The sequence below is a fragment of the Drosophila ficusphila genome, unplaced genomic scaffold, assembly GCF_018152265.1.
Source record: "Drosophila ficusphila isolate 14025-0441.05 unplaced genomic scaffold, ASM1815226v1 contig_106, whole genome shotgun sequence".
NCBI lineage: Eukaryota > Metazoa > Arthropoda > Insecta > Diptera > Drosophilidae > Drosophila > Drosophila ficusphila.
Genome location: NW_025063993.1, coordinates 13,099,854 through 13,115,385, shown reverse-complemented (window position 1 = coordinate 13,115,385; position 15,532 = coordinate 13,099,854). Strand labels below are relative to the sequence as shown.

Genomic DNA, 15,532 nt, shown 5'->3' with positions numbered 1-15,532 from the left:
AGTAATGGCTTTTGGAGATATTTATCCGGTTGATGAAAAGAATTATACAAAAAAAAACTGATTGCTGATGCCAAGTTATTTTTGTGCAGCACAAAGGAAGTGATTTAACCTTCTCGAATAACAAGGTTTACCATGATTTCGTTACGTATCACAATACGTCAATCTCAAACATATTGTAAATCATAGCATACTTTTTAGCGGCGACCTACACTCGAAAAAAATAGACAGAACACGTTTAGCTGTCACTGAAAATCCACTTAAAATGACTGCCAACTGTCAAAGTGTCACCTGTTCGAGCCTTGCGGGCAAAAAGGCGTCACCAGCGATCCGAGAAAACCGTGAAAATAGAGCAACAATCGTGAAAATGGCTGCGCCAGAACGCAATTGTCACTTGATTTTTTTCTTTGCCCTTTTTGTGTCTTTTTTTTTTGGCCACTCCTTGATTTTCTTTTTGTTGGTGCCGCCTTTGTGAGGAATTTTCGCGCACAATTGAAAATTTATAAAAAGCGGATGTTGTGTTTTCCGGCGGAAGAAACTTGGCTGCATTCATAGCAAAGAAACTCAAAAAGAGGAAAAGAGAGAAAAAATGATTCGCGTTCACCGGAAACGAGGCAAACTTGATTCAATTCACAGACGTAAATGAAAAACAGAACGACGGCGACGGTGGCCAAAAGTCAAGGCAACAACACTGAATCCCTCGTAATCAAAGGGCAATGAAAAACCAGCTTAAATGCATTTGGGCCAAGGGTAAGAGGGCATGAAAAGAAAGGGGGAATAAAGAGTACTTAAAAAAGCAAAAGGGAGAAAAGGAAAATCCCCCCCCCCCAAACTTTTCATTTATAAAAGTGACATAGAATTTAAGGACTTAAGCTAATTATATTTTTGTGTGTCTTTCAGCAGAATTTGAATGTAAAGATAAGCCTGGTTTTCTTCTAATTATTTAGCCTTTTCCTAAATAAATAGTTAGCAAATAAAGTGTACGCAATATTAATTGGGAAAACATGTACGTATTATAATAAACCATAACATATGAAATTGTATATGAATATGTAAAATAGTTAATGTAAAAATAATTGTGACACGCACAAAGTCATTCAAATATTCTGCCACTATTTGTTGGCTTTTCACATAAATGCAAGCAGGCCTAAATTCAACGCATAAATACTTCACCATGATTTCCCGGCACGTTACAATTAATGCATTTTCTGCATATCGGAAATGTCTGAATATCTAGCTTTTGGTTTCCAGAAATTAAATTTTCAATTATGCGCATTGGATTATGTAATTCTGTGCCGAACGCACTGATTTCGTTTAGTATTATATTTTAATTGTGTGCAGCATTTTCATTTTGTTTTCTATTATTGTTTGATTTATCTGACGTGGTGCCCGCAAAATCCCATTTGTTTTTATGAGACCGTTTTTGTGTCCGTCTCATTGGGGAAATATGTTGTTTTATTGTTATTATTTTTTTTTTTTTTTGCATGCAAATTGATATTTTGACAAAGCGAATGGGAGAAAAAAGCAGAAATTTGTCAGCCTATGACATAATTGGATTTTATAAAGCCTGTAATGAGGCACTCGGCAGCAATCCCATTTCCTGGATAAATAAACAGAAATAAAAATATTCACGCTTGAAAATGTTTGGGTATAGCAAACAACACAGGGCTTAACACGTTGATAAGCCGGTTTCTTATCCGCCGGAAAACCCAAATCAAAATCACCGACAACTTGATCCCATTTACCCGGGAAAAATATCCCCAAAAGGAAACAGAGAAATATGCACAAAAATAAAAAGAAAAAAAACACACCTAAGCGCACACATGGGCTATCAAAATATCCTTGGCTCAAAGTCCTTTGGCAATCCAATTGAATTATGTTGCCAAGCATTGTAAGCCTGTCCGAAGGCTGTCAGCCACTAAAGAAAGGTGAGAGCAAGGTTTTTATTCCTTTTTTCATTACTTGTTTTCCCCATAATGGCGTTAAATATTCAATATTTTTCTGACCTAACTTTATCAATAAATCAGTTTAATTAGGCGAGACCATAGAGTTCCCGTTAAATGAATTTTCAATCCGAATTTTCAGCTCAATATTGGGGCAATCAGACAGTTCACAGTTTTCATTTGAACTTTTCCTACCTTTTTCTCTCTCACTGATTTTACTCTTTCGGGGAAACTGTTATACGGCCATTATAGCCAGCCTCCTTTTTCGGTGTTACTTGCGTTAAATTTTATGGCCATTTTTGGGCTTTTACGGACCTGCCAAGTGACTTGCCAAAAGAATATTTTTGTTTTTTATTTTCGATGTGCAAAGGAATGCCAAAGTAAAATTAAAATTGATTTTACACGGTTGAATGGACAGCATTGTGGGTTTGGGTTAAAGCAGTCAAGAGTTTAAGCCTTTTAAACAGGGTTTTGGCAATAGGAATTCATTCGTTTCCTATGATAAGAAAAGAGTATTTTAACCAACAAAAAACTTTACTATTTTAATATGTACTAGTATAACTTCATCGTACTTTACCAGCTTTGTTTGCAACCAAAACATTTACCCATTATCTGGGCAAATAAACAGTAATCATCGGCGAGTTTTGCTTTCCAACTTTCTATTTGAATAAGTTTCGGCAATGTTGGCCATCAACTTTAAGACTGACAAAAGTCCCGCAAGATAAGCTAAAATCTGCAGTGCATACATTTGCCAGAAAAAAATACAAAAAAAACACGAGAGAATACAGGAATAATAAAGGAAGAATGAAAGGAAACTTTGGCAGCGACAAACGCTTACACACGGAGTCATGGAACAGAAATTTCTATTTAATAACGCCAAAAGAGAAATTACACTGCAGCATTTTGGTGTCGGGAAGTGTCTGAGTATCTGTGTCTGTGTCTGTGCCTTTCTCCTTTTTGAGTGAGTGAGTAAGTGTGTGTGTGCATGTGGAGTTTCTGTGGGCATTGTATCACGACTGCATTAATTTATGTACGAAATGGCATGGCAATGGCATTACACTGCGATGCACAGCACGTACTACCGAATAGAACCATCTCTGCGGAGCTGAATCTGCGGCCAAGAGTCAGACAGGCAGAAAGCTCAGACGAGCACACTGCAAGATGCAAAACCAGTCGCAACCGGAAGCTACGGTTTGGGGCAAGGACAATGTGGCTTATGGAGAAGCACTCGCAAAAAAAAGTAGAAGAAAACGGAGGCTTTTGTGAAAAATTCCCAAGTTTTTTCTTTAGTTTTTACAGCCTGTATTTGCGGAGATTATTTGGTTACTCAACTCGGCTGACACTATTTGTTATGCTAGCTAACAAAAACCACTTTTTATTTATTTCAAAAGAGTTATTACCATCTAACTAAATAAACAAAATCATATTTATGTTTTTTTTTTAAGTTAAAGTTAGATATAAAATTGCATTGAATTTGATTAATGTCTATAGTAAAAAAGAGCTGGTCATAGGTGTACTGCCTTATAACTTAATTTATAATTATTATCCAAAGGATTTCGTTTGTATTACAATTATTTATTTTATTAAAATTATAAATATCTATAAATTGACTTCTTGCAGTGCTTTGAATGTGCAGCATTTGTGGCAAATGCTGATTGCAGGCTCATTATCTCGCTATCCACTCGCACATACCCACAGGAGTTGTTTCAGCATCTGCATCTTTGGCCAGAGATTGCAATGCTCGAAATGAAATTCCACTGATTTAAAGCCCTGGCAAAACCGTTGACCTTAATCTATGCTAACTTTTTCGGTCTCCCTGCTCAGCTAATATGGGTTAAAGTGTCCTGTGTGCTGTGTCTGTGACCTAAACAAACGTCCAAAGGACCCCACTCAAACAATGGGCAAATGGAAGGACCAGGCTCTCATTGTTTGCTTGTTGCTTATTTCCTTTTATTTCCTGTTTTCGGTTCGCGTTTCCAGCTTGGTAATTTACATCCAAATGGAATGATGGGCGTTGGAGCGGTTGCTCTTTAAACACACATGACTCTCGGTTTTTTTATAGAGCAAGGAGGTGTTAGTTGGATGAGAATGGTCTCTGTGATGCTTAGCTTTCGTTTGGCTATCTGTGGTCACAGTTTACTCAAAAGCAAAAGGGTCAAGAGAAAACTATATAAAATACTTGGAAACTCTTAGAGCAGAAAACATTTTTAATCATTAAACATTAGAAACCAAAAGCAGAACCACAATTATTAAACATTACGGGTTTAAGATACCTAAATCAAAAGCATTTCATTGAAATTTCATCAAGCATTAAATGAAACCGAGTCCGAAATCTTGAAATTAATATAAATGTTTCTCATATTTCGGATAAGCAGATAGTTATATTAATCTAAGTTGCAAATTCTTGCCAAAGCAAAACTCTCAAATAACAACTCAGAGCTCTCAACTATTTCATTAGTTTCGTAACATTCCAAAACCGACAATATTTCGCATTTGCATGAAAACCTAATCCCTCAAACAGATTTTCCACCTCCTGGCGCAAATTTATGATCGAGTGTCAGCCGCGCATTGACGGCATTATTGTTAATTATTTGGCAAGGCAAAAGGACAAAGGAATTTGAGGCGGACATAATTCGCAGGGTCACGCCCTCTTTGGAATTCGGTGATGACGACTGCGCCTGACATTTTCCTGTATCCCCGCAGTTCGGATTGCTGGTGTGGGTGTAAATGGAATTTGCATTTGAATGACTTCGCTCACCTCAGTGCAAGTTATGCAACTCAATTTGAATGTTGCACGTCGAGTGGCGAGAGGCCTTGGCCAAAATGAGGGTGAGAGATGTCGGCGAAATCCCACAGTATGCCACATCCTAGATTACGGGTTAACTGTTTATAATGCACTGGCGCACTGAGAGTCTATGCTAATTACGTTGGCGAAAAGTGGGGAAAATGTATAATTGAAAAATTAAATATACTAATGGAAAATGCATTCTGTTTACTCCGGTCTACGTACTACTTTCTGTTGATACAACATAATCGAAATTCCAAATGCAGTCGAATCCACAATTTATTTCACAAAAACTTGTTGTGAAACACAAAAGCAATTGCTAAATGCAATTTATCTCCGGCAAAACTTTAAACAAGAGTGGTTTTATCGCCGGCAAACAGACACAGATTGTCGCTATCTTGAATGGCAGTTTATTGTTCTCATAATTTAAAGCGATTTAATCGCCTGCCGCCCACAATGGAAACCAATTAAGTTCTGTCACATCATTTTAATGAAATTAAAATAAAATCAGTGCGAATAAATAGGCCCATGATGGATGAGTGGAAACCGCAGGCTTTGCTTTTGTCTCAAGGCTGAATTCTGTAGCCGACGCTTTTAAAATTCAGGGCATGTCCGCAGGCGTCTGACAGACCCACTCAGCCCCACCCTCCGCCCAAAAAAAAGTAAGAGAAAATCCACCAAAGACCACCCACTCACCCACTGACTGACTGAATACATGAACAAGGTGCTGCCTGTTTGCTTGCGGCTTCAGTTACTGCATGAATCCTTAAGTGACTATGAACCAAAAAAAATGCGGAGGGGAGGCGAAAAAAAAAGTGGGAAAGTAAAAATAAAATGAACAACAAGATAAAAACGGGTAACAGAAACGGATGCCGGGCAAAAGTAGACAAAACGCTTAGTCTACTCAATCCTCTGGAAGATTCAAGAGAAGGGGGCGTGGCAACGCCCATTTCTTGTTTGCTTTTACCACTGTGTGAAGGTCGTGGGCGTAGTGACGTCGTGCTGCAAAAAAATATTGCCAACCAAGTGTCGAGCATAATAATGAGAAAAGCAAATGGAAAACAGACGCTCCAACCACTCAAGTTAGAGCAATATTTATTACAATTTTTTTTTAAATCACAGTTTCCTTTTAGCTTACATAAAATATCTGCAATTTTGTTGTTCTACCAAAATAAAAAATAAACATGTCTGGAAAGTCAACTTTATACAATTTTTTTTGTTTGTTAGTTCGATCATTGTTAAAACCCTTTTCAATGAATTTTTGAAAAGAAAATATAACAATGTATTGTTTTGTTTGTATATATCTTATTTAAATTTCCACAAAAGTAAACAGTAACCTTCTCAATACAAACCGTAAGTTTAATCCTTAGAATCCTAATCTAAAAACTATTTTTTTACCCGTAACTGTTTCCAAGAAAGCACATACATATATGAAACGTCCGCTGTGATTCTGTGTTTGTATTTTCACAGTTTACCCTCGTCCAACTTTCACTTTTTGCCATCCGATTTGTTTGTTTTAAATAAATTATGCCCGACTGCGAAGTTTATTTAACTTCATCATGTTAACGAGTCGGCTTACTTTCAGTAACTACTCGTCTGCATGTGACACACATTTAAATTGCATATCCAAGTGCGTTAACCGAAATGCAAATTCATTTCCTGTACTTGCTCCCTAGGCAATTAGTCGGCCACTTTGGTGCAATTGGCTAAATTACAAGCGGCTCGATTTAACTTTTGCAGGCTTAAAATGCTCTTATTTGTGTGTGCGAAACCCTCGTCCACAGGAAGTCATTGCCATTGTCATTGGGGGTTTTTTGCGGCTTGCTGGTGTCTGCATGGCAGTCAAGTGAATTAGCATAAATTATTGGGCTCGACGTCGGGGAATTGGACTCGCTTTTAAGGCGGCTTAAATATATTGCCTAAATGGAAATTTAATATTGCTTCCAAAGGCAATTTAATATTTATACTGGCATTGATTTAAGTGAATTATAATATCAGTTTTTTTGTTTAATTAATTGGCTTATCAACTTGTTTATTTTATTAAGCTAATATATTCAAGTGAATAATGAGGCTTTTTCGTGAAATATGTTTGATTTTTAAGTCATAGATTAATGAATAAATAGTTATAAAAAACTAGAAAAATATTTAAACTAAAACAAAACACTCTTTAACTGAACGATGTGCTCAAAAAGTTTTTTAGATATTCAGGCAATAGTTTCAACTACATTTTCTAAGAACTGTCCAAATAGTAAATCATTTAATGTCATCGCCTTGAGCTCGCCGATTATCTCTGATCTGCGCTAATTTCCCGGCAATAATCGCAGCAATTAAATTTACGACCGTCTTTGCAGGAACTCTACAAAACGCTCGAGTTGGCTTCACATTTTTATTACCCTGAAGCCCAACCCATAACGAAGCCATAAAATAGGGCATGGCACACTTTTTCATAAGCATAAATCAAACAATATACATTAACTTATGGCAGTGGAAGAAAGACAGCTATCCGCACAGCTGCTATTAAATATTACGCATACGCAATGTTAACACTTTATAAACGCATTAGCGACGAACCAACATCTTGAAAAAGGGGCAAATATTGCATATTTTAGTTTGTGTCGTGGCTCTCATATTAAAATACGATTTTCAAGCTGAACGACCGAAAAATAGAAAACAAGAACATAAAAAAACCTAATGCAGACTAACAAAATATTTATGAGCCAAGAAGGAAAAAACTTCTCTGACCATTGTCCGCCATAAATCATTATTATTATTGGCCGAAAACACGTGCCCAGATGAAGATAATATACGGTGTAGTTTTAAGTTATACTATCTAAAATAATAATAAAATTAATAAAGAATTGTAGAAATTGGTTATACAAATGTAAAGACCAGGCAGCGGTAGAATTTCCTTTTCCTTTTAAATAAAGTTTTTAAAACATTTTAAAATGTAATGTAATGAAACGCACTGTATCCACGTGGCAACGAGTTCTTATAAATGGCTATGCCACGCCCATAAGGCACAGGACATTAAACTCAATGAGTTGAAATTATTTGCAGCTGAAGGTCAACTAAATGCGGACTGAATAACTGGCGGTGGGACTGGGGGGGAAAAACGTGGCTGTGGAGTAAAATATCCATGGTTCGATGGTCCTGCGGGTGTGCCTGCTTGGGCGCCATTAAAGACAACTTCCGCAAACAATAAATTTTGCTTACCAAAGAAGCTGCTGCCTGATGGCGAAATGGGTCCCAGCTCAGTTTTTGGGGGATGCTAAGAACTTAAGCGCTATTTTTTATACCAAAATATATTTCACCAGCTTTCTTGTTTGTTTTTTTTTTGTTAGAAAGCAAGCGAACTGCTGTCGATTAAACTGTTATACATTTTTTGTTTTTGTTGGCGCTTCGCGGTTTTTGGGTTTCAGTTTTTTAGGGTGACACGGCTCGGAGTTTTTAGCCGGCTAAACGTGCACGGTTGCGTTAATTTGTATGGATTATTTATGGTGGCCGCTGCCGATTCTGCTGCTGGCAGCAAATGAGGCCACAATGGAAGTAAAGCTGGCGAAATTCTCGTCCGTGGGAAAAGCCGGATGAGCTGCAAGTTTCCCGAAAGTTTGCAGCCTCACGAGTGCCAACTAAAATTTATGGTGCTGTTTTCAAAGTTGGCGGCGCATTGCCAGTGTTTCTGCTCGTATACATTTAATTTCCCTGACTGTACAAAATCAATTAACAAGAAATAAAGACACACGTTCGACATCGAGTTGATATCAGTGAGGTTTTCACATCTAATGGAAGATGTTCTTAGTTCTTGTGGTGTTTGAATTTATAAGTTTTACTTATAGTAGGGAAACTTTGTCACCCTGCGAAGATATGTTTAAAAAGAACAAGCGAGGTCTTGAATCCAATTTTAATTGCTTAATGGAAAACTATAATTTGACTGAAACTCTTTCGGATGTTATTTTAAAACTGGATCAGGTTCAACAAGTATTGGATAAAATTACATCAGATGAAGGGGAATATAAAGCATCGCCTTTTAAAAACATAGATGATATATTGGACATATCGAGTGATATTTCTCATAAAGATTGTCATGAGAAGCGACAAATTATACGAGCTATCCGTAGAAAACTTGAATGGGTTAATGTAATGAACGGTAAAGATACTACTCTCTTTCCCTCTCTCTGGAAATCTGATCTTAATAAGCCTGAGATTACTAGGGATAAGGAGATCTCACCTGAGATTCAAATGAGGACCGAGGTTTCACCCTTTTTGGATGATGTCCGTTGCCTGCTGGCGAATGCCATTCGAAACTCAGGTAATAAATTAAGCTTTTAACCTTTGTTGGCTCAATTGATTGCGACAATTAAGGCGACACAACGGCGGTGACAGGTGCGAAAAAGTGGCCAAAGGTCGGGGCAACTGCATTTAAATTGTAAATAAATTTGGAAGCATCTCGCCGCACAATGGCACGCAATCAGCAAGCCTGGGGCGCAACTCTATCACAGAACTGACCGCTGATACACTGTGAGAAAACAAATGTCAGTTGGCTCATTGGATTTCTTAGATTATACTATGTTCTAGTTTCTTTGTTTTTTTACAATAGCATTTATTTATTTACTGTTTTTCTGTTTAATAGGGTTTTTTTAATTGTATACCTATTTCTTACTTACAGAACACAACAAAAAATACAACTGAATATGCACAATGGAATGGATTGTACTCCAAACTTGTCGATTTGATTTGAATATTTGGAATTAAAAAAATGCATTTGTATTTTTGGTGTGCACTTTGTTTCAGTGCCTGGAAGAACCTGCTGTGCTGGCATAAAAACTTGTGGTCACATGTGTACGAAGCGCCTCTTTCCCTTTCGTCCAGCAGTTTGGCCTCGTTTTTAAATTGAAATCTCAGCAGCCAACGGTGGACATTCCCCGTAGACAGAGAAAGGAAGAGTTGTCTCCGCAATTCTCCCGTCCTTGGTGTGCTTTAAATAATTGCTTAGAAGCCGAGCGCACACTCGTAACAATAATAACCACCCAAGCACTCCAACTATGATAATAATAGCAAATATAACCTGCCGCAGATGGAGCTGCCACTCGGACAAACCCCTCTACCCACATAAGCCTTTGGCTTATGACCCCTACTGCACTTACTATCTATATATATTATTATAGGGAGAGAGAGTGAAGGGATAGTGGGGGAATGTGTGTTTATGCCCGCTCTTAATGTGCCATATAAAATAATTTAATGACCAGCCAGAGACGAGGGCGTCTCCTGGTAATGAGTAAAGCGATTGGGTCCACTAAAGTGGGTGACTGTAAATGATAATAGTGGCATATTATGGTGCAGATAACCGTGACAAATGCCCTGGTTGCATTTAAATTTGTAAACCGATTCCAGTTAGATCGGCATGTATAAAAAACAATTATGTCCATAAATAGAAACTTGTTCATTAAAATTGAGTAATTAAACCACTAATAATGCAGTACTAATACTAATTGATGTTGTTTCTATTGGCAATATTTATCTTTATAGATATTAATATTGAACATAAAACAAATTAATTTATACTTCTATTTAGTTACAAATATTTTGGCTTGTTTCATTTGTTATTTATTAACTTGTATTTCGCGTTTCTGTACCTTTTCATTTAAACCAAAAAAGGTTTAAAAGGTAATTCATACATACACAAATTCCTTTTTTTAACATGTTATTTTTAAAACTCCCTTCCTGGACTTCTTCCATCTTAATCTGCAGAAATTGCCTTCGGTTTCCTTAAGTCAACCCTAATTAGGTTATTCTTGGGCTGCCATTAGCAATTCCGGACTCAATCCCCTTTTAAAGAGGCCTTACGAAAGCGGAATTAATTTTAAGTATTTTTATTTTCCCTGGATTTCCTTTCGGTTTATTTTGTCGTCTTCTTGGCCTGTCTCTTATTTTCCTGACTTTTCCTTCTCCCATTTTGGTGTCCTGGTCATTTTCTGCAAAATAGTTGCGCTTTATTCCCAGCCAACTCTATAGCTCAAGTGACAGCTGTCCTCACCTCCACTTCCGCTAGAATGTCAATAAAAATTCAATTACGTTTTCCGCCGAAGAAAAGTTGGCGCTGAAAATACGTTTCTTTATGGCCTTCTGTTTCCATTTAAATTGGCCGCTCTTTGTCAAGTGAAATTTGTTTGCCTTCCTGATCGATTTGAAGATGCTGAGGGGGGAAAAAGAAATCAGAGACACAGGCACTTATATTTAATGGCCTAATTATGTAACCAAACGCCCACACATAAATAGGCTGAGTAAATAATCATAATCATCGGTATTACGCGGGGAGGGGAGAAACCATAAAGTTCTCCGAGTCCAATAAAAGTAAATTGTCCGATTCGGCTTGGGCAATTTGGCGGAAATGTTTTTCTGGCTTAAACACATATGTTTCTGCCGTTTTTTTTCTTTTCTGGCGGTTTAATAGTTGGCCAAGTTTATGCTGATGATGCTGAAGGTCGTTGTGCATTAAACCAAATTTTATGCTACCTTTTAGCAGGTAGTATCAAAGAGCTATCTCTCCAATCATTTGCCCACTCGCTCACGCACAAAACTGTTATACTTGTTGTAGTGTTATACGGCAAAGCTGCTGCATACTTACAGGCTCTTTTGCGGAAAATTTCAGTCTCCCTTTGCAAGTGCTCACGTGTGGACGGAAAAACTTTTGCTCATCGCTTTTCGCCTCGCACTGGCAAGTCGCGTAAAATTCTCGTGGAAATAAAGGAAAGGAAAAACCTCAGAATTTCTTACCCCTTCCCCCAGGGGAAAACCTCAAATTCCTTGGACTATCCGTATCAATCATCGACTAAAGGCTTAGTCCTGTCTGTGAGTGTGTGCTTTTTGTGTGTTTGCCGTGTTTAGTTGTGCCGGCATTAATTAGCAGCTCTTCCTCTTTCAACCGCTGCTCTTGCGTGCGTTAGATTAATGAGGCAAAAGTGTTTTATCGTGTCGTGCGTTAAATATTTAATACAATATCAAATAAATGTTGCATAAGCCGCCTGTCATTTAGCATCTTGTGCCAAAAAAGAAGAGAAGTGTGTGCTTTTACCACAAGTAATTCGAACAGACACAAGCGGATTCTGTTTCTACGATTCGCAAACAAACAGATCAAGTAAGTTGCGGGTATTAAATATCACAGGAATAAAGCTAAACGGGGTTTCATATTTAAAGTCAGTCATTTCTGCCCCTGTTAACATATTTTATTGGTCCATTTTTCCGCTGAGATATCTTAAGAATTTTTCCGTTTCCCAAACGCATTTAAAACATTTTTATTGCCCATTTTTGCTTTACGTCCGCCATTAAAAAATCTCCCGTCAGGTAGATAATTTTGATTTGATATTCGTGTAATTTCGTCGTTTGTTATTTGGTCGAATTCCTTTGCTGATGGCCTTCCAGGGAATTTCGATTTGCTTTCCCCTTCATTTGCCTTCAAATGGAAATAATGGTAGAAATGCCCGCAAAATACTTTTACAGCTACGAGACTCCGGGGCCGGTTTTCATTTCAAATTGCTAACATTTAGGGCCACCCTTGGCATCGCAAACCCGTTTTTATCACCCGCATCCCCTGCAACTGACATCCAAATGTACATGTCTCCTCTCGTTGCCCAACGCAGAGTACGAAATTAATTGTAACCAAACGTTTTGCTGCTTGCCGCAAACTTACTTTTATGCTAGTTCATTTGCCACGCCCATATCCCCCACGGAATGGACACACTCACACACTAACTGAGGGGTACACACGCACATTGACACTGAAAAAAAATTGTTCAATAGCAAAAATTTTACAAAAAAAAAAAAAAATAAAGGGTTAAAACCCAAAAAAAAAATGTGTGGTTGGAAATACCTATTCACTAATTATACAAATATTTAAATATTAACAAAAATTGTTTAAATGCTTGAGTTAACTTCTATTTTTGTTTCCCTAAAGAATAAATGTTAGATTTTCGTAAATTTACAAAAAGCTCAAGCCAAAGGGAATGAATGTTTTTAAGTACAAGCAATTTATATACATATATATAAGATTAAAATAATATTTTGCGCCTGGTGTACTTCAACAAACACGTGCACACGTACATGGGGATCATCAGGCAGCTTCCCAACTAAGTAAATAATGCGTAAAACAAGTCGAGCGTTTTACAAACCCACCCATTTCGCCACCCCTTTCCCGTTAAACAGGAGGTTGCCACTGCGAAAATGGGGAGTTTCCCCATTTAGAAACTGTAGAAACAGTCAATTGTAAAATTGCTGCAGCCAACAAAGCGTGGCGAGGAAGCTAAGCGAGTGCTCAAAGCGTTTCCATAGGTAGTTGCCTGATGTTGATGATGGCAAGGATTGCTGGATACCAGGAACCGGGATTTCTCCGGTGGTTCATTGTATGTAATTCATTATTATGCTGACGAAGGCAACGATGCTACCATAAAAAGAAGCCAGCGAGAAGCAGGAAAAAATATTTGCGCACATGTGGCCAAAGTTTCCATCACTCCTCCTGCCGCTGTTATTCTTGTTAACGCTAAAATTGTCTGTCACTTTGAGACTTCCGTCATCATCAGCAGGATAAAAGATGTGAGGGGAAAATTATGAGAGCGAAATATGAGACCTCCACTTGGGCAACATTTTAGTTGTTTACAAAATACTCCACTGCCTCTTGTTTATGCAACAAAGATATGTTTGAAATTAAAAACGGTGGAAACAACAACATATTATGTGATTTATATAGTTTAGCTTACACAATTCATAAATATTAAGCAGCACAATTTATTTCATACTTGACTCAACTTTTTGTGAGATTAAAATATGACTTTTAAAAATGAATCTGTCAAACTGTTTGCAAACGAAAAGGACAAGAAAAAACCACCACAAAAAGAAGAGCAACAATTAAACAGTCCACCTGAGTTTCGTTCATAACAAAACTGCCAAAAGAAATAGGAAAAAGCTGCAAATTCAACAACAAATGAGAACAATGAACAAATGGCACACAGAATAAAAGTTCTGCCCGCTCATTTTTGTTTGACTTGTTTTCACATTGACCCACCAAAAAGTTGTTCTATTTTTTACAACGAGCAACGATAAATCAAGGGGCGTAAACGTGCCACCTTCACATATATAGACTAACAAAAGAAAAAAACTTGCACAATAATATGGTATAAACAGCAATTACTTTAAAACTCCGAGCCTTGACTTGTTTAGCCATCCAATGGAAAACTTTATTGTCAACTTTTTTCTCAACAGCTCTATTTGCAGTTATTTACATGAGAATACACACATATTTTTGATGACAGAGTGATGTTGGGTTTTTCTCTATTTTCTCGCATACTTGCGACGGCAAATTTTTGCACAAGAGTTGTGCAATTTATTTCGGACAATATGCAAAATGATATTTTCCATCCAACCAGTGTGCTTCCCCCCAAAAAAGAACTTGAGCATAAGTTTTTCTGAGAATTTTAATAAAATAGAAAAGGAATTTGCGTCGAAGATATGTTTCTGGGATTCTATAAGCATACAATTTGTGGGCATTTATGTCCGAATTTATTTACAAAACATGTGCAATACCATATAACTTGCAGAGATTTTAATTTTAAATTTCACTTAACGAATTTGTGTCACATTATTTTAGATCTTGAGAACCCTTTTTACATTTTAGCCCATAATGTTTTTAGTTGTGCTAACCACTTTTATGCATCATCCATCTTAATCGCATTGACTTCTTTGGGTGGGATTTCTTCTTGGTTTTCCTCTCTTCCCTTTTCTAATAAGCCTAATGGCATTGCTGTTGCCATTATTTCAAGGAAAAGCGTGCAAATATAATTTATTCCACATAAACTTGATTAAATGCTCCTTTTTCCACTTCTCCATAGCATTAGCATACAAAAAGGGGAAATGGAAAAATCCTACTTAAGTTCTTTCTTTCTCAAAAACAGTCAACTTTCCGCACACGCAGACCACACAAAAAAAAATGAGCTTCTTTTGTAGATGATGATGGTTCTGGCTGAAATCCGCTTAGTGAAGGATACTTACATCCTGGCAACCGCCACCTGCTGCAAGTCCATTGCCATTGTGAGCCATCTATCTATCAGGCACTTTTTCGAGAGCCCCCATTCAATCGAACATATCATCAATCATGCCCAGCATATTTTCAGCGGTGCCAAAACGAATGACAGCGAAAATTGTTGAACGAACAGATCGCAAATGTCGCATTCAAATCGCAGAGAGAAAATCAGCAAATCGATGCGAAAATTCCGCTCAAATTTCAATCATTCGGCGGAATACGATTTGTGTGCACGAGATGAATTGCTTTCCATATCGAGCTTTTGGGTTAACAAACTCATTAGATGTTTGGCATCATTATGCAAGCAGAGCTACAAGCACACAACAGCACTTGGAAAAAAGAAAAATTGTTTATTTCGGGAGAGTTTAAACTTAATTAAAAACAAATAAATAAAAAACACAAAGGAATTAATAAGCAAACATAATTACTTAATGATAATTCAACTCCCTTTACAAAATTTTACAAAAATGTTTAAGTTTTTTCAAACTCGACAAGGTTTAAAATATATTTTAAAAAACTGTAAAATTGTTGTGTGTGAAAATAGTGTTTTACTATTTATGTTCTGTGTGTTGTACGAGTGCATAGATACGCAACCATTAAGTATGCGCCATGTGGTTCCACTTCCGCGTATCGATGCCATCACAATGACGCTCTTGATGCTGCTGCTGCTGCTCCATTTACCGTAAAAAATGTTAAAGCCAACAAAAGCAGATAACAAACATACACACGCAAACACCC

At 37.3% G+C, this 15,532-nt stretch overlaps 2 protein-coding genes across 17 annotated transcripts in view; both read left to right on the top strand.

Annotated features, from left to right (window-relative positions):
- Nucleotides 1-8,514: 8,514 nt before the first annotated feature.
- LOC122320725 lies at nucleotides 8,515-9,054 on the top strand. The gene has a single exon (XM_043208942.1). The coding sequence runs from the start codon at nucleotides 8,515-8,517 to the stop codon at nucleotides 9,052-9,054; it is 540 nt and encodes a 179-aa protein (XP_043064877.1).
- A 2,337-nt stretch (nucleotides 9,055-11,391) lies between these two features.
- LOC108089717 (protein bunched, class 2/F/G isoform) overlaps nucleotides 11,392-15,532 on the top strand; it is a 117,799-nt gene continuing 113,658 nt past the window's right edge. For all 16 annotated transcript variants that reach the window (XR_001771295.1, XR_001771294.2, XM_043208260.1 and 13 more), the window contains exon 1: nucleotides 11,392-11,860. The gene's annotated coding sequence lies outside the window, so the exon portion shown is untranslated. The remainder of the gene's footprint in view (nucleotides 11,861-15,532) is intronic.